Consider the following 19355-nt stretch of genomic DNA (forward strand, 5'->3'; position numbering starts at 1 on the left):
CTGTACATATTTTTTTGATGAAAATGAATAGTTTGAGTATGTTTGTGTTAATTCCCACTAAACAGGATGTGAGACATTGTTGACCTAATAATGTACTTTCACTTTCAAGCTGCTCCACTTCAGGAGGAGCTGCAGACTGGATGTATGTCAAGTTTCATAAATTGCCACGCTAAATTTCTGTTACAACGAAACATTTCTATTACTACTATACAAGTTTTAGACTTTATTGTGGTTGGCTGTTGAAAGTGCAGGATAACTTATTTGTAATTAATTAGAACTTTTTTTTTTAAGTTTATGTTCTTTGTTCTCAACTACAAGCAGAAACAAATAAAAACTGTAAAAAAGAAATTATTCCATCAGGCCAAAATCCTTAAGTAATTTTGCAACAGCGCCTCCGTGTGGCTACATTTGGTCCACTTGATGTCACCCGTTCAGTGCAGGGAATTTGGTTAATGTGGAAAGTTAGTTTTAGAGGGAAAAAATGACACCAGCGAATAAAATCAAAATGTTTCTTTTATGGAGTTGTGCCAAAAATCAAGAGCAAAAAACAAAACAATACCCATGAATGTCACCGGCCTGTTGCCTTTTGTCCTGAATGAGTCATCAGTCAAAGTGCAACAACACTATTTACTGGAGCAACAATGTTTTTTACCTAAAATTAAAAAAATGCTGCAAACTGAACGTTTAGTTTGGGCTTCAAAAATTAAAAGTTCACAGCATTAAATGGAAAACTACATTTCAGATGATGGTACCTACCTGGCATAAGGGAGGGGTGTGTGTGTGTGTGTGTTGCTATAGTATCATGCAACGTCTCTGAGTGTTCTTCTTGCTCTTCTTGTTGCTGCGATTGGTCTCCTTGTATTTTCTGATCTCTCGTACTAGCGAGTAGAAGGCTTCCTCCACGCCCTACCAAAAACACAAAAATCCGTGTCACACTGGTGTAAGAGGACATTAGTAGCGCCCTCTATGGGTTGCTTTAAAATTGATTAGGAAGCCATGCTAGCACTCATGTAATACTGCTATATTCAGAGTTTTATAATCAGAGAAATGATCACTGACGAATGGACAATTAGCTGCTAAAAACCTTTTGCTTAATGGCGGCCATGTTTTTTAAACCATCCATCCATTTTCTACCGCTTGTCCCTTTTGGGGTCGCTGGAGCCTCTCAGCTGCATTCGGGCGGTAGGCGGGGTACACCCTGGACAAGTTGCCATCTCATCCCAGATGGACAACATTCACACTCACATTCACACACTAGGGCCATTTAGTGTTACCAATCAACTTATCCCTTGGTGCATGTCTTTGGAGGTGAGAGGAAGCCGGAGTAGCTGGAGGGAACCCACGCAGTCACGGGGAGAACATGCATACTCCACACAGAAAGATCCTGAGCCCGGGACTAAACCCAGGACTGCTCAGGACCTTCGTAGTGTGAGGCAGATGCACTAACCCCTCTTCTACCGTGCTGCCCGTTTTTTAACTAATCTTGCTCAAATTTGGAGGTGATTTGGTTCAACACCCTAAAAGGTACAGCAAGACATTTCGAGTCAATCAGATTCATGGGGTCAAATCTTGGGGATTAATAACAGCTTCACCATGTGGTGTGTTTCAGACACAACACGACCTTTTTGAACTGTAGCGGTTCAGATGTAGAAAAGTTGACTTACACTGTACATACAGTGTTGTAAATGTGTGTCAACATTAGGGCTGGTATATTGCCCAAGTTCCCAAATTGATCTGATTTCCATTCATAAGGTTCTGAACCAATTAATCACAATACAATTTGGTCTACACTTAATATTAAAAATGTCTCAAATCTGTTACAAAACACAAATTTGTCTTCACAATAAACAACCTTAGACAGTTTAGAATTTCTTAGAAGTCTCAAAAAGTGCAATTTAGAAATTAAGGAAGAGTAATTGTATTGCCACATTCCATCACTGCAAAATGCATTAAAATATTATTTCAAGTGCAAATTAACAGTAATTCTGAGACTCTTATTTTGTTAGCGCAGTAGGATAGGATGAAATGCTTTATGTATAGATTTTAGTTTGTTCGGTTTTACTAGTGCACTTCACAGTGCCGCGTGTAGGAAAATGAAGACGCTCACAAAAGTACCTCCCAAATGCCTCCTTTATGTTTTTTAACTTACAAGACTCTAAGCTACAAATATAATCAATACCAATTTCAGTCAGATATTTATGATCATTAGCATAGTTTGTGAGTAACACTGCTGCAGCTACAGGGGTGTGCAGGGTAATCGATATTACACGCCCTGTGAATCAATATTGCAACATGTAAAAGATCATTGATGTATAGTCCATCGAATGGAGTATTTTACCCAGATACATACAACATCTACTCAGCCATCTTTGCCACCTACCTGTCTGGTTTTGGCGGAGGTCTCCACAAAGGGTACGCCGTAGCTTCTGGCCAGCTCCTGTGCCTGTCGTGTCTCCACGGAGCGTGAGCTCAGGTCACTCTTGTTGCCTACCAGCACCATAGGAACACTGTCGCTGTCCTTCACCCTGTTGATCTGCTCTCTGAGAACAGGAAGACCAAGCAACAGGAGATCAAGACAACCTACATACGACTGCTGTATTGTGAGGATGTAGCTGCAATCTTGTTTCTCTTTTGGAGCTCTTTCCAGTTTGCACATAAGACACAACTTTTTACAATACTTGACTCTAAACAACACCGGCAGGAATATTCAGAGTCCTAAAGTAGTACCATAGGCATGACAGTGGCTGTGTGAAAGGAAAAACAGAGGCCTGGACAATAGTGTGACTCTGGACATTCACTTATAGGACTGCAGCTATCGATTATTTTAGTCATCGAGTAATCTATTGAGTCATTTGTCAGAAAAATCGAAAAAAACACTGTCAAACCTCAATGCATCTTTTAGGAAAATAGTTGAAAAAATAATTTTTCTAACGACTTTCATTATTTATTCTTATTAATGCACATTACATTGAAATTGCACTTTTACCACAGGAGCCTCACAATGTTATGTTGGAGAAACAAGTACAATACAAACTGTGTAGCTTAAAACCAGGTAAGAAATAAAAGAATCAAACTAAACAAAAAGACTGATTTATGTAGTGAAAATGTGTTTAACTATTTAACACATACAAATTTAAAAAATGTATTAATTGGAGGAGCGGTGTTTGGTTTCGGACTAAGAACTTGTTAGAATTAGCATGGAAACTGAAGATGTCCTCAAATGTGTTTGAATAAAACCTCTGTTATGCAAGTCAAACATAAAATGACGTTAGCTGCCAAAATTGACTTTTTCTTCTATTTGCTGCTCTTAAATATGCAGGTTGATTTTTGGTAATGTTGTATCGCTGGTGTAGTAATATTGTGAAATGTTAGCTCTGTTCGACAGTGAAAACATTTCAACACAATTTTGGTCTTTTTTGGACCTTTTGCTCTCTTTCCACCTTGTCGCTTTTCTTTGAGCCATTTTGCTCCGCTGGTGCCGCCACACACTCACAAAAGCCACATTACCCGCAGTGTGAGCTGCATCACCAATAGGTGCATCACTCAGTCATAGAACAGTCTTGTGAAAACATATGTCCGCGTATTTTACTCATTAAAAATCATCAAATGAACAAAATACAAAATCAATGCTTTTTTTCCTAATCGAATTGCTACAGCCCTACTCACTGATTCTTTGTAGAAAGATACTGTGTTGCTGTATGAACAGTCTTTGATGGGTTCTGTGTGAAATGCACAGATAAATACCTTTGTCACCTTCTGTAACCACTGACTAGCAGTGTGGGAGAGGCTCCTCAGAGTCGTGTATCGTGAGAGTTGGCCATGTGACTACAGGGTGCCATTACTGCTACTAACTTTGAGCTGATGCTGTGTTTGCGGCGCTTTCTCATTAGTTTTTCGACATGTAAAAATCCCACAAATACAAATAGACGGAGATTAAAGGAGTAAAATAAACCACATTTTGAGTGTAATAATAGATGACAAAATGACCTGGGAATTTCATATACAAAATATAAAACAAGTGGCAAAAAATACATCAATAAAGGATAAAGCACAATATGTTCTGGACCAAAAATTACTCCATATTCAATACTGCTTGCTACTATATCTGAGTTATTGAGCTGAAATATGGTAAAATAAATACAAAAGTACTCTTAATCACATAGCATATTACAAAAAAGAAAGATGAGTTAGAATGATGAATAATGAGTGATACGTACAGTGATTACAAATACATTGGCGGCAGACACCACAGTTAACATACCCATCCATCATTCCCTTTTTTACCGCTTGTCCCGATCGGGGTAGCGGGGGCTGCTTGAGCCTATCTCGGCTGGATTCGGGCGGAAGGCGGCGTACACTCTGGGCAAGTCGCCACCTCATCACAGGGCCAACACAGATAGACAACATTCACACTCACATTCACACACTAGGGCCAATTTAGTGTTGCCAATCAACCTATCCCCAGGTGCATGTTTTTGGCGGGGGGAGGAAGCCCGAAAAGTCATAATTTCTAAGTGATTGTTGGTCCAAAACTAATAAAAGATTTTGGCAAAATGAGGGTAATAAGTTGTTTTTTAGGCTGTTTTGTGTATTTTTTTTACGTTTATTGCACCATCGGGTGCGTATCAGATGGCCTGCTAGTCACAAAACACTGCATTAATGTATAAAGCGCAAAATTATATTTTTACAAAATAAAAGCATGTTTTATTGTAAATTTATGAGCTGGAGTCCGTTTAGAACTATTTTAGACATATTAATATGGTTTAGTTAGGAAAACTAATGTCAGAACTAGTGCAATGCATGCATCCATGCACTGCCCCACACGTCATCGGTAGCAATCATGGCGGCTGTTGTTTAGTTGGCCATACTCTCTTTCTACATGGCGCTGAGGCTCCTGAATCGATAGCACCTCTGCAGGTTGCAGCCGAATAGTGCACTTCATGTTGCCACAATTGATTCCGAATAATTCCTTTCAATCGATTATTGTACCCATTACTATCCTATTTGGTGTCGCCATAGTGAACCACTACTAGTGTGCATAAATCAGTGACTGTAGGTAACATTTAATGGATGTGGTCACATTACATCCACTATTGTATGTACACTTAAAACCCTAAGCTTCTTTTACCCAATTTCCATTTAGTACAAATATAACCCAAAGGAAATCAAATCTAAACCCACGCATGTCAGTTCAGACACATTGTATTATTATCATTTCAGAATCACAGGAATAAAGACAAAATAGGGTTTTGTTCTATTTTTGTATCTTTGGTTTAGACCTACAGTATGTTTCCAAAAACAACACCATCAAACATGTTCAAATAGAGTTCTGAGCAAGAGGAACTTTCAAACAATCATTGTTCTTTTAGTACTTTAGCGTTCATGTCACTGACGTCAAGTGTGCACATGCTGCAAGGCTTTTATTTTGACACTTTCAACTCTCCCTCCTATATAGCCATAGCACGTACCTGTAGAGGTGAACATCCTCAAAAGACTTGGTGTTGTTGATGGCGTACACGCAGAGGAAGCCCTCCCCTGTCCTCATGTATTGGTCCCTCATGGCGCTGTACTCCTCCTGTCCCGCAGTGTCCAGGATGTCCAACAGACAGGTCTCTCCGTCTATCACCACCTGCTTCCTGTAGGAGTCCTGCGAGCGGCACAGGACAGCATGGGAGCAGTTAGCAGTTTAGCAAACAAGCATACTGCAATTCTGTACCTTAGTGAACGATTTGTGGCGCAACCTGTTGAAATGTTTGTCAATGAACTAGTTGGACATCTTAAAGCCATGACAGAGATAACTGTCAGAGAATAAAGCCAATAAAATACAAATTGTTGACACAATACACTGCTAAAAAAGATGACTTGACACTCTTTGTCACCAGTGAGCCTTGCTGGCTGTCATTCAGGAACCATCACATTAATTTGGGTTGGTTTAGGTTTATTTCTAACATGTAAAGTGGTACACCATAAAATTTACGTATCGCTTCGCAACATGCTTGAAAAGGAGTAGGAAGCATTTTCTTCCTTTTATTTTACAGGGCTTGATTGTGTGCATAAAAGTGCTTGATTGATATTTCTCAGTCCTATTATTCTTTTGCATCACCTCCAGAGTCCTTATTATGTTTTTGACATATTATATGTTTAAAATGTATATTCAGTTGCAACTTTAAAAAGGGGAAAAGTGCAGTTTCCCTTTAAAAGCCAACACCCTACAAACTTGATACTATATGTTTTTTAACAAATAGAATGCAGCATAGAACCACCACAAAATCGCAAGAAAGATTTTTTATCTGAGTAGTGAGGATTATTTTGAATTTAGCATCTCCAGAAAGATACAACCATCCCGTCCGTCGGTCGTCATCCCAGTAGGAGACATTGCAAGTCACCGTTTTATGTTCTTGTTGAGAAAGTTTAGTACATACATAGCAATCGACACTTCCTTTGCTACGGGCACTATGAAATCAATGGTGCCAAAAGGAGACGTTTTGGAAATGTCTCAAATTAGCAAAACATAATAAATATTACATGTAATTGTGAAATGCCGGTTACTACAATACATACTTACAGTACAGAACAAAGGTTTGGACAAACCTTCTCATTCAATGTGTTTTCTTTGTTTTCATGACTATTTACATTGTAGATTGTCACTAGAACACATGTGGAGTTATGTACTTAACAAAAATAGGTGAAATAACTGAAAACATAATGTAAGTGTGAATATTGTCTGACCATCTGTGTTGGCCCTGCAATTAGGCGGCGACTTGTCCAGGGTCTACGCCGCCTTCCGCCCCGATGCAGCTTAGATAGGCTCCAGCACCCCCCACGGCCCCAAAAGGGACAAGCGGTAGGAACATGGATGGATGGATGTTTTATGCTCTAGGTTTTTCAAAACAGCCACCCTTTGCTCTGATTACGGCTTTGCACACTCTTGGGCATTCTCTCAACAAGCTTCAAGAGATAGTCACCTGAAATGGTTTTCTCTTCACAGGTGTCAAATCAGTGCACCCAGGAAAGAAATTATAGCAATGCTTAAAATTAGACAAATAGTGTAAACACTACATGTTAGGATGAATGTGCGTATTACTATCTTACATACAGTACAGGCCAAAAATTTGGAGACACCTTCTCATTCACAACACAACTGATGGTTCCAACCCCATTGATAAAGCAAGAAATTCCACTAATCAACCCTGAATGTTGTCTGTGTTGGCCCTGTGATTAGGTGGCAACTTGTCCAGGGTGTACACCACCTTCCGCCCGAATGCAGTTGAGATAGGCTCCAGCACCCCCCGCAACCCCAAAAGGGACAAGCGGTAGAAATGGATGGATGGATGGATGGATGGATGGATTGATGGATGGATGAACCCTGATAAGACACAGCTGTGAAGTGAAAACCATTTCAGGTGACTACCTCTTGAAGCTCATCGAGAGAATGCAAAGAGTGTGCGAAGCAGTAACCAGCGCAAAGGGTGGCTACTTTGAAGAAAATAGAATATAAAATATGTTCAACATTTTTTGTTAGGTACATAACTCCACATGTGTTCATTCAAAGTTTTGATGCCTTCAGTGACAATCCACAATGTAAATAGTCAAGAACATAAAGAAAATGCATTGATTGAGAAGGTGTGTCTAAACTTTTGGCCTGTACTGTACATACAGCATGTGTTTGAAGCTTTTTTTAAATGGTTTTTACAGGGCTTTATAGGTGAAATAAATTGTATTCCCTTTACCTGCATCTATCCATCCAGCCATCCATCTTCTTCCGCTTATCTGAGGTCGGGTCGCGGGGGCAGCAGCCTAAGCAGGGAAGTCCAGACTTCCCTCTCCCCAGCCACTTCGTCTAGCTCTTCCCGGGGGATCCCGAGGCGTTCCCAGGCCAGCCGGGAGACATAGTCTTCCCAACGTGTCCTGGGTATTCCCCGTGGCCTCCTACCGGTTGGACGTGCCCTAAACACCTCCCTAGGGAGGCGTTCGGGTGGCATCCTGACCAGATGCCCGAACCACCTCATCCGGCTCCTCTCGATGTGGAGGAGCAGCGGCTTTACTTTGAGTTCCTCCCGGATGGCAGAGCTTCTCACCCTATCTCTAAGGGAGAGCCCCGCCACACGGCGGAGGAAACTCATTTCGGCCGCTTGTACCCGTGATCTTATCCTTTCGGTCATGACCCAAAGCTCATGACCATAGGTGAGGATGGGAACGTAGATCGACCGGTAAATTGAGAGCTTTGCCTTCCGGCTCAGCTCCTTCTTCACCACAACGGATCGGTACCTGCATCTTTTAACGCTTATTTCTCTTTATAATTTACAAGGCACAGAAAAAGGGAAAGACGTTTGAACATTAAGGATTGAAGCAGATGGGCAAAATTCCATAAAAAGTGGAGTTTACATTACACCAAAAGTAAAACAGACACCATTCAACCCACAAAAAAGAGAAAAGTGTAAGACATGGCATGATAACATTAAAGCATTATTAAGAATTATTCTGAATTTAGCATACCAGAAAGATACAACCATCCCATCAGTCAGTCGGCATCACAATAGGAGACGACATTGCAAGTCACTGTTTTATGTTCCTTGTTGAACACGTTTAGTACATACATAGCAACAAACACTTCCTTTGCTATGGGCACTATGAAATCAATGGTGCCAAAAAGAGAAGTTCTAGTATTGCCTCAAATGAGCAAAATATTGTAAATACTACATTTAATTGTGAATTTCTGGTTACTACAATACAGGCCAAAGGTTTGGACACACCTTCTCATTCAATGTGGGTAACACTTTGGTATGGAGAACATATTCTAAGTAAACTCCACTTTTTATGGAATTTTGCCCATCAGCTTCAATCTTTAATGTTCAAACGTCTTCCCCTTTTCTATGCCTTGTAAATTTTAAAGAGAAGTAAGAGTTAAAGGATACAGGTAATAGTAATATAATCTATTCAAACTATAAAGCCCTCTAAAAACCATTCAACAAAGCTTTAAACACATGCTGTATGTACAATACAGGCCAAAAGTTCGGACACACCTCCTCATTCAATGTTTTCTTTATGTTCATGACTATTTACATTGGAGATTGTCACTGAAAGCATCAAAACTAGGAATGAACACACGTGGAGTTATGTACTTAGCAAGGTGAAATACCTGAAAACATGACTCATATTCTAGATTCTTCAAAATAGCCACCCATTGCTCTGATTACTGCTTTGCACACTCTTGGCATTATTTCGGTGAACTTCAAGAGATAGTTTTCACTTCACAGGTGTGCCTTGTATTGTATTCCCATTACCTGCATCTACATTCCTACTCTCACCTATGGTCATGAAGTGTGGGTCATGACCGAAAGAATGAGATCGCGGCTACAAGCGGCCGAAATGAGTTTCCTCAGAAGGGTGGCTGGCATCTCCCTTAGAGATGGGGTGAGAAGTTCAGTCCCCCGAGAGAGACTCGGAGTAGAGCCGCTGCTCATTCGCTTGGAAAGGAACTAGCTTAGGTGGTTCGGGGATCTCGTGCGAATGCCTCACGAGCGTCTCCCTAGGGAGGTCCTCGTTGCACGTCCCACTGGGAGGAGACACCGCGGCAGGCCAAGGCCCAGATGGGGGGATTGCATTTCCTCTCTGGCCTGGGAAGGCTTCGGGATTCCCCAGGAGGAAGTTGGGGTTCTCTGCTAGAGCTGTTGTCCCCACGACCCGATTCCAGATAAGCGGTTGAAGATGGATGGATGGAAGTGTGCCTTATCAGGGTTCCATCCATCCATTTTCTACCGCTTATTCCCTTTTGGGGTAGCGGGGGGCGCTGGCGCCTAATCTCAGCTACAATCAGGCGGAAGGCGGGGTACACCCTGGACAAGTCACTACCTCATCGCAGGGCCAACACATATAGATCAGGGTTGATTAGTGGAATTTCTTGCTCTATCAATGGGGTGTGTTGTGAATGTGTGTCCAAACTTTTGTCCTTTACTGTACATACAGCATTTGTTCAAAGCTTTGTTGAATAGTTTTTAGAGGGTTTTAGAATAGAATGGAAAGTACTTTGTTGATCTCTGGGGGAAATTCAGCACCACTGTTCGCTCACATTAGACAAAAATAATAAATATATAACATATTATATATATAATATATGAACAGTATAAATATATTCTAAATGTATTCTACATTTAAGTGCAGTCAAGGATCATATGCATTATACAGTCTGATGGCTGTCGGTATGAAGGACCTCCTGTGTCGTTCCGTGTTGCATTTAGGAAATCTGAGCCTTCCACTGAACGTGCTCATTCTCTCCGCAAGGTGTGAGAGTAGTGGGTGGGAAGTGTTGTCCATAATGGCTAGGAGTTTTGCTAGACTTCTCCTCCCTGACACCACCGCCAGAGTCCAGCTCCACTCCCACCACGTTACTGACCTTCTCTACCAACTTGTCCAGTCTGTTTGTGTCCCTCACTCTTAGCCCGCTGTCCCAGCAGGCCACGGCGTACAAGAAGGCGCCCGCCACCACCGACTCGTAGAACATCTTTGTACGGACGTTGAAGGATGCTAGCCTCCTGAGGAAGTATAGGCGGCTCTGTCCCTTCTTGTAAAGGACCTCAGCGTGTTTTGACCCATTCAGCTTGTTGTCCATGTGTACACCGAGGTATTTAGAATCCTCTACCATGTCCACATCCACCCCCCTGATGGAAACAGGGGTCGCTGAAGTACACCTCCTCCTTCCCAGGTCCACAACCAGCTCCTTGGTCTTCGTCACATTAAGCTGGAGCTGGTTCTTTCCACACCATGTGACAAAGATTTTATAGTTAAGGTTTTACTACTTACGTATAAAATACTACACGGTCTAGCTCCAGCCTATATTGCCGATTGTATTGTACCATTTGTCCCAGCAAGAAATCTGCGTTCAAAGGACTCCGGCTTATTAGTGATTCTCAGAGCCCAAAAAAAGTCTGCGGCCTATTGAGCGTTTCCCGTTCGGGCTCCAATACTCTGGAATGCCCTCCCAGTAACAGTTCAAGATGCTACCTCAGTAGAAGCATTTAAGTCTCACCTTAAAACTCATTTGTATACCCTAGCCTTTAAATAGACTCCCTTTTTAGACCAGTTGATCTGCCGTTTCTTTTCTTTTTCTCCTCTGTCCCACTGGAGGGGTCCGGTCTGGTGGCCATGGATGAGGTGCTGGCTGTCCTGAGTCGGGACCCAGGATTGACCACTCGTACAGAGCTGGGGCCCAGGATGGACCGCTCGCCTGTGTATCGGTTGGGGACATCCCTGCGCTGCTGATCCACCTCCGCTTGTAGTAGTTTCCTGCTGGCTCCACTGTGGACGGGACTATCTGCTGTGTTGGAGCCACTTTGGACTGGACTGTCACGGTTGTGTTGGATCCACTATGGATTGAACTTTCACAGTATCATGTTAGACCCGCTTGACATCCATTGCTTCCGGTTCCGCTAGAGATCCTCTCCAAGGTTTCTCATAGTCATCATTGTCACCGACGTCCCACTGGGTGTGAGTTTTCCTTGCCCTTATGTGGGCTCTACTGAGGATGTCGTTGTGGTTTGTGTTGTGGTTTGTACAGCCCTTTGAGACACTAGTGATTTAGGGCTATATAAATAATCATTGATTGATTGATTGATAGGTGGAATAGATTGTATTACCATTACCTGCATCATTAAACTCTTCCATCCATCCATTTTCTACCAATTGTCCCTTTTGAGGTCGCGGTGGATGCTGGAGCCTATCTCAGCTCTTATTTTTCTTTATAATTTACAAGGCGCAGGAAAAGGGGAAGACGTTTGAAGCTGATGGGCAAAAGTCCATAAAAAGTGGAGTTTACACCAAAAGTAAAACAGACAACGTGGAGAGAGAAAAGTGAAAGACATGGCAAGATAACATTAAAGTTCCTTCGCACCTCAATGGTGGGATCATATTCATCCACAAAGTGGTTCTGGATGAGCTGGATGGTGAGCGCACTCTTGCCAACGCCTCCTGCACCGACCACCACAAGCTTGTACTCGGTCATGCCTGCAAACTGCCAGCAAAACAACAAACATGTCAGCAACAAACAAAACAAAAGACGACGTTGACTTGTTGACACGCAGGTGAAGCTGATAGCATCTGATTTTATCCACCGTCGACATGGCATGGCGAACCAGATTTAACTTTTAACAGTTCCATCACTGCTGTAGTTAATGACTTGCACTAAAGTCCATATTATGTCAAAAAACAAAACAAAATAAAAAAACAAAAAAATACCTACCTTATTAAATGACTGATAAGAGGGTGCAAGTTGACAGGTCACTATAGCCAATGTATGAGTTTTGCTAGCTACATAGCTTTAGCTTCAGATTATTTCATTCCTCAAACACATACGAAGAAACACTTTAAAAGAAGCCCCCAAGCCTTTTTTCGGGTTACAGCTGAACGTCAAAACGTCGACGAATATTAAGAGCTCAAGTAGTCGACTACGTAAAAGTTGTGAACAAATAAACACCAGAATTCATAGAGCTCCTCATTAAACCTCCATTGCGGTTCAAGCAGTCCAAATCATTGCGTTAATCCTCCCTAGGCAAACCACCAATCAAACGACGGCTTTGAAACTGACGTCAGAGTGAACTAATCGCTGTTGAGATTGGATTTTTAATCCCGCCTACTTTTGAATAAACTGTCCAATCATACATTTGAATGCCGATAGTTAGGCGTGGTCTAGGGTAACTTCTCGACACTTGAAATACTGAGCGTTTAAAGCACTGGCATACACTGTAGGAGACAAATGACTACGAATTAGAGGTTTTAACAAGAAAATGTATTCCAAATTGAAGTTGTCATTAAAATGTTGGTAGAACGAGTGTCGTCGAACAAAACAGCATTTAAACGTGTACTGTTTTACACATTTTTGTTGGTCGTTTACTACCCTCTAGTGGTCACAGTGCAGAACATGCAGCATCAATACAGATGAATAACGGAAGTTACGGAACACACACACACGCACGCACACACGCACACACACTCACACACGCTCTGACATTGTGACGTTCATGCTGCTGCCACACTCTCCCACTGAGTGCATCTGTTCTCCTATCTAATCTTTGCCTAAAATCACAGAGATAATCCTGGGTCCATCTGTCCTGAGAAAAAGAGACAGAATGACAGGAAACCGATGACAAAAAAATAAAAATAAAGAAAGTGAAAGAAAATAAAGATAAAGTGAAAGAAAATTCACGACTGAAATCAACAGTGACACACTTTAAATCGCTGCCTAAATTTTATTATACACCAGGATATTTCACAATGACATCCTTTGTACACATATTTTTTTTTTGCAATCTTAAAATAGTTTCACTAATTTCCCATTAAGTTTTAACACATCTCATTAGGAGCAAGGAAGACGATAATGGAATAAACTGAGTCGAAAAAGAAAGTTCATTAAAAATACACAAATACAACATTGACAACTGAAAAGTTTTCACAGAATTATCATTCATATTGTTATAACATTTAACTTTCAAAAATAAATAAATCATTAATAAAAAAAAACATTCCTGCAGTGTATTGTGCTCCCCAGAGAATGAGATCAAATCACCTTTAACTTTGACGAGAGGCCTGTGCATTATTGCGACTTGTGAGTGCATGCAGTGTTTTTATATCCTTCCTGTCTTGAGTCTCTTGGCTCTGTGTATGTGCTGGTGCACAGAGCTCCCCTCGACTCCATTACCCAGCTGCCACTGCATCACTGCTTTAAAGGGGGTATACAAAAAAAAAAAAACACCCTTTAAAAAAAAGAGAGAAAAAAGATATGTTTCCTTAAGTGTGCCAAATACAGTGTGCCGCCACTCTCCCTGCACGCATGGTGCATTTGAGTGAGACCACCTTGTGTTAAAGGAGTACAGGGATGGAGGTGGGGGTGCACTGCTGTGCTCATCACAACATGCTCACTGCACAAGGTTTCAGCACCTGTACCCAACCGACAACAGCTCAGTCACTATCACACACACATAGACAACCTCACACACTGAATTCGAATGTCCCCACTCCCTTTGTTTGGGTACTAGAAAGAACTGCTTTGATGGAGGAAAACAAAGCAGTGAGGACAAAAAAAGGAAAACACACACCGTGTTTTGACCATCCTCTACCTGACATCCCGGCCCGAGTGTCGGATGATTTAGTCGGGATACGTGCCTTGTGACCCATGAGCCTAGATGGGTATGACCCAGTTAGGTCAGACTCGGGTGAGCGTCATGTAGACATGTTTGTGCACAAGCTCCAGCATGTGTCAAATATGCACATGAAAGGAGGCCTGTCATAGTGCAACAAATAAGCACCTTTTTTACCCCTTGATGATTGTTTATCGTAACATTTTTGCATTAAAGTCAGGGGTGTCCAAAGTGCAGCAAAAAAATTTAGCAGGCCACCACACATTCTAAAAAGAGTATACAAAAACACATTAAAAGTGGGAGAAAAAAGCAAATAGGTGTAAGTTAGTAAGAAAAAGCTGAAATGTTGACGCTAAAAACTTGCTTCTCAAGACCAACACTGAACTTTTTTTTTTATTTTTTTTTATAGATTTGACTGCACTTTGTTCACACGTCTTTGGGACAGCTTCTTTTTAGCAGCAGGCGTCTTCTTACACAAGCGAACATTTTTCATTGATCGACATTACGTTTGTTTACTATGAGCTCAGGGGAAGTTTACAATAGAAGCTCACCCTAACCCACCTGCACCACAGTATGGGTAATCTGCCCTCATTTTAACATTTACAAATATATTTTTTTAACGTTATTAACGATATTGAATTATCAAACACCCCTAATAAAAACAAAACCCAAATGCAGTTTTTTGTTTTCCTCTTTAATGGAGGTGTTCTTAACCTCGGGGTCCAACTTTTCCACTGCACAGTGGAAAACTCAAAAAATAACATTGAATTAGTAATCTTACTCTTGATTGTAATGGTATTCAATAATTATGTTTAACCTACTTACAGTTTGCAACTTTGTCAAATGATATGAAACCATGTACTAATCACAAAGAGTATTACTTATATAACACATAAAACTTAGGCCGAGGTCAGGCTGATTAGAAAATTAAGTACTAACCCAATATACTGCATAAAAAGGGACTCATAAATAACTGCCGAAAAATACATTTACTTTCAATTATGTTGTGCTAAAATTAACAAACTAAATTATTATGTTTCTTCACTGAACCATCAATAAAATGTAAGCGCAAATGAAAATACATCTTCACCACTTTAGTCATAAATATTGCTTGAGAAGCTTCTCTCACTTTAGCTCCAGACTTCTTCTGTTTGTTTGAGATTATCATTACTACCACAAGCGGTGGAAAAGTGTACAACTGAGCAAAGCTGTGGCCCATACAGACCACACCTGAGAACATTTATTTGTAGCCAATTAAAGGTGGTTATGGTTAAAAAATACTGCTTGAAAAAAATCCCGATATCCTTTTTTGTTTTGCAAATGAAAAATAACAAAATGGCCCTTTGCAGAAAATGTTTGGACACCCGTGATTTAAGTAGATTCCCTAACAATAAAAATATTTTACAATTGGAAATACAACACAATGGGAACGATGTAAGAGAAAGGTGATGTCATGGAAATGGACCGATCACAGCGAGCCAAGCTCCAAAAAGGAGGCGTGGGGGATGAGATGAGCAAATAAATAGTGTACATGTTGATGTATTTTGTTTAGCACTGACGTACACAAATGTAGCCACACACATACACACACACACGCACACCGAAAAATGATACTTTTGTCATTGTGCAAACGCACACAGCAAGTTCTTCCTGTTTTGCAGTGACTTACAACCTCCCTCCTTGATTAATATTAGTTGCATCAGTTTTTTTTCCCTACGTCAGCTTCTTCTCCTCGACGCCCCTGCTCATATATGAGTTGTGCCCAGGCGGCTGCACGTACTCCTCCGACTTATCCCAGTCCGAAACCCATCCAGGGCCGCCTCCTCCGCCTCCGTTTGTACCGACCGCCTGTTGGTTCATGGCGCCGTACTGGCCACCGCCGCCACGGTAGAGGTCCTCCGTCTCGTTGGCCAGCTCGTCTTCGTCGATGATGCCGCACTTCTCCTCGCTGGTGTCCTCGATGTCGGCCCACACCTGCTTTTCCCCTGATGCAAAGAGTCCTAACAAGAAAGAGAGAGAATGTCTTCAAAGACATCTTCCAACAGACGATTTAAATTTCAAGTCTTACCGTAGAAAATGACTCCTCCATAATGAACCAAGGACGCTATAAGGAAGACATACTGCCACTCATCGCGTGTCTGCAGGAATCGCGGAAATTAGAATCTTAACATTTTGACTGACACATGCCTTTTTTCTTACCTTATGTTTAGTCATGGCGCCCACGATGAGAGGACACACCATTCCTGACAATGTCCCCACCCCGTTTGAGATGCCCATCAGTATGCTGGCGTAACGAGGGGCGATGTCCAGGTGGTTGACATTAAAACCTGCGTGAGCACCAAGCAAAGTGTAAAAAACACTCCCGTTGAGGATTTGATGTCCATCTTGTACCTGAGATAGCGAAGCCGCTGAAGCCGACGGCAAGGACCAGGAAGGATATGGCGACGCCTTTAGTGTGCGAATATCCCACCACCAGCAGGAGGGTGGCCTCCATCCCAAACCCTGAAAACACCCCGGATAACAAACATTAAAATTAGGGCTGTCAAAAATAACAAAGTTAACACATGAGATTAATCACCAAAAACATTGCATTAATCATGAACAGTAGGAAAAGGATTCATATTGCCCCATTCCTGGGTGGATCTCGCGTCAGAGGAGGAGGGAGGGTCAATCATTTTGTCGGATTTGGAGTTGCCACAAAACACATTTTAAACTTTACTGCTATCTGGCAGCTAGACTGGATTGCACGACCTAAATTTTTCACGCTTCATGTGTCAGGTACACCGTGAATCCCCTTTCTACTGTATGTAAAGATTATTCTAGCAATTTATTTTAACCGCACAAACTCTTTTATTTTAACTGCGGTAGGATATCTGAAAGGCGGCACTGGTTGTTGTACAGTAGGTGATTAGGTCAATGCATACGTTAGAAGGGTTGCAATGATTAATCGATTATTTGTTTGATGATAAATTATAAAAAAAAATTGGTCCGCATGGAGTGCCCGGAACTTTAAATACACGGACGTAGTTTCCGCACAGCCTTTGCAATAGAGTGCACAAGAGAGCGTTGGTGTGTTGGATCACTCTATGTGGCAAATTAATTTATTCTTAAATTGTTATGAGACAAAAAAAAAAACATAAAATAACAAAATAATTCAGACAAAATCCAGGATAGAAATGCAAAGAATATATATATATATATATATATATATATATATATATATATATATATATATATATATATATATATATATATATAAAAATCCACTAAATTAAATATTTAAATTAATTTATGATGCCAACTGTTTTTATAAAGATTAATCACTGTATTTAAACAAGGGAACTATGGCAAGAAATCCAAATATGAGTAGCGAAACATTTCTTAAAATGTTTTATTTTTTCCACATTCAATAATTATATGTAAACATTACTAATGCACACAAGAGCATTTTCAATATTGATGAAAAAAGAATGAAAGTTATGCCTGCAGAAAAGTCATATTTTTTTTCAGCTATTTTCCCTAAAATACGCCTTGAGGTTATAAATTGTGTTTTGGTAGATTCCTTGATTAGTCTATAGGTGACTCCATCCATCCATCCATTTCCTACCGCTTCTCCCTTTTGGGGTCGCGGGGGTTTGCTGAAGCCTATCTCAGCTGCATTTGGGCGGTAGGTGGGGTACACCCTGGACAAGTCGCCACCTCATCGCAGGGTCAACACATATAGACAGACAACATTCACACTCACATTCACACACTAGGGCCATTTAGTGTTGCCAATCAACCTATCCCCAGGTGTATGTCTTTGTGGGAAGAAGCCAAAGTACCTGGAGGGAACCCATGCAGTCACGGGGAGAACATGCAAACTCCACACAGAAAGATCCCGAGCCCGGGATTGAACCGAGGACTGCTCAGGACCTTCGTATTGTGAGACGGATGCACTAACCCCTCTAACACCGTGCTGCCCTATAGGTGACTCGATTAAAAAAATAATACATATTAGGGTTGTCCCAATCTGATATTTGGATCGAATCGGCTGCCGATATTTGCCAAAAAATTCGTATCGGCAAGGCATGGGAAAAGGCCGATCCAGATCCAGTTTTTTTTTTTAAATTCGGTCCGTATTTTTCAACACACCATTTAAATAATACATCCCACTCTTCTGCTGCTCCCTACACTCCGTTCCGCATTTTCCAGCACACCTTCAACACGTCCAAAGGTCTGTGTTCTAACTGTTAAGACGGCCGTGTGAATTAAAAGCTACGGTAAAAATGTCAGCTGTGTGAGATTATTTTACCCTTCAAAACGAAAAACATGAAGAGGTGGAGTGCAAAACATGCCACAATAAAGTTAAGCGTGGGGGTAAAGTTGTAAGACATTTTAATGACTCTTGCGAGTGAGAGGCTTTTTAGCACTCATAGATGAACACAGGAGCAGGCTGACACCTGAGCATCTTGAAGTGCTCGTCTTTGTTTGAAAGAATTTTCCTAACTATTTTCCTAGGATTTCAAATGTTTGCCCCCCCTGACTGGGGCAAACATTTGAAAGGAGTGTGTTGATAGTTTTTTTTAAGTTTACACTTGTTCAAGAGCAAGTATTGATGCTGAGTTATGGACATTTTATCCCACTCAGGTTGTTTGTGTGTTTTGCTTTTTTAAATAATGTTTACAGCATTATTTGCACTTTATACTGTTCACTTTTTTACTGTTTAATGATGCCATTTCTGTTTGTCATGTAAAATTTTTCCTATTTTATGTTTATCCTTGAATACCAACCATTGTGTATTATTCAAACTCACCTAATTCAGCTGGCTAGTTATCAAGAGTACTAAAACCCTTATCAACATGAATCCGACAACTAATTAGGCTAAATAACTTTAAACTTTAATACATGCTCGGATAGGCCAGTATCGGTATCGGATCGGAAGTGCAAAAACAATATCGGTATCGGATCGGAAGTGCAAAAACCTGGATCGGGACATCCCTAATACATACAGTAGGGGAGGCATTCATATGGCCTCATTCCTGGGTGTATTCGCGTGAATAGAAGAGGGGAGTTAATTATTTACAACCCAGTCTACTGAAAATGATGGAAAGCGCCACTCTACATAGCAACTGACTCTGCGGTCAAAGTTGGAATCATCACAAAACACAAATCTTCAACACTCAACTACCATCTGGCAGCTAAAGTGGAGAGTGCACACCCTAAATTCATCACAGGTACACCGCT

At 41.1% G+C, this 19355-nt stretch overlaps 2 protein-coding genes across 2 annotated transcripts in view; both read right to left on the reverse strand.

Annotated features, from left to right (window-relative positions):
- Positions 1–495: 495 nt before the first annotated feature.
- On the reverse strand, positions 496–12546 carry zgc:55558 (GTPase KRas). The gene is made up of 5 exons (XM_061885079.1): positions 12236–12546; positions 11888–12007; positions 5469–5647; positions 2381–2540; positions 496–906 (listed from the first exon to the last, which is right to left on the reverse strand). Exons 2-5 carry the CDS (start codon positions 11996–11998, stop codon positions 793–795), a joined length of 564 nt encoding a protein of 187 aa, XP_061741063.1. The 5' UTR covers positions 11999–12007; positions 12236–12546; the 3' UTR covers positions 496–792.
- Positions 12547–13227: 681 nt separating this feature from the next.
- The window catches only part of slc17a7a (solute carrier family 17 member 7a), a 48165-nt gene continuing 42037 nt past the window's right edge, over positions 13228–19355 (reverse strand). The window contains exons 10-13 of the mRNA XM_061885077.1: positions 16521–16631; positions 16329–16456; positions 16198–16267; positions 13228–16129 (exon numbers count right to left, since the gene is read on the reverse strand). Of these exons, the coding sequence (XP_061741061.1) occupies positions 15843–16129; positions 16198–16267; positions 16329–16456; positions 16521–16631 (596 nt within the window). The 3' untranslated portion in view covers positions 13228–15842. The remainder of the gene's footprint in view (positions 16130–16197; positions 16268–16328; positions 16457–16520; positions 16632–19355) is intronic.

The sequence above is a fragment of the Nerophis ophidion genome, linkage group LG23 (genome assembly GCF_033978795.1).
Source record: "Nerophis ophidion isolate RoL-2023_Sa linkage group LG23, RoL_Noph_v1.0, whole genome shotgun sequence".
In the NCBI taxonomy this organism is placed as follows: domain Eukaryota; kingdom Metazoa; phylum Chordata; class Actinopteri; order Syngnathiformes; family Syngnathidae; genus Nerophis; species Nerophis ophidion.

Excerpts from the sequence above, each read along its gene's own strand:
- zgc:55558 (XM_061885079.1), bottom strand. The coding sequence starts at position 11,998 with ATGACCGAGTACAAGCTTGTGGTGGTCGGTGCAGGAGGCGTTGGCAAG. Across the intron at positions 5,648-11,887 it reads AATATGATCCCACCATTGAG|GACTCCTACAGGAAGCAGGT; the intron begins GTGCGAAGGAAC and ends TGCCGCTCGCAG. Across the intron at positions 907-2,380 it reads CCTCCGCCAAAACCAGACAG|GGCGTGGAGGAAGCCTTCTA; the intron begins GTAGGTGGCAAA and ends TGTTTTTGGTAG.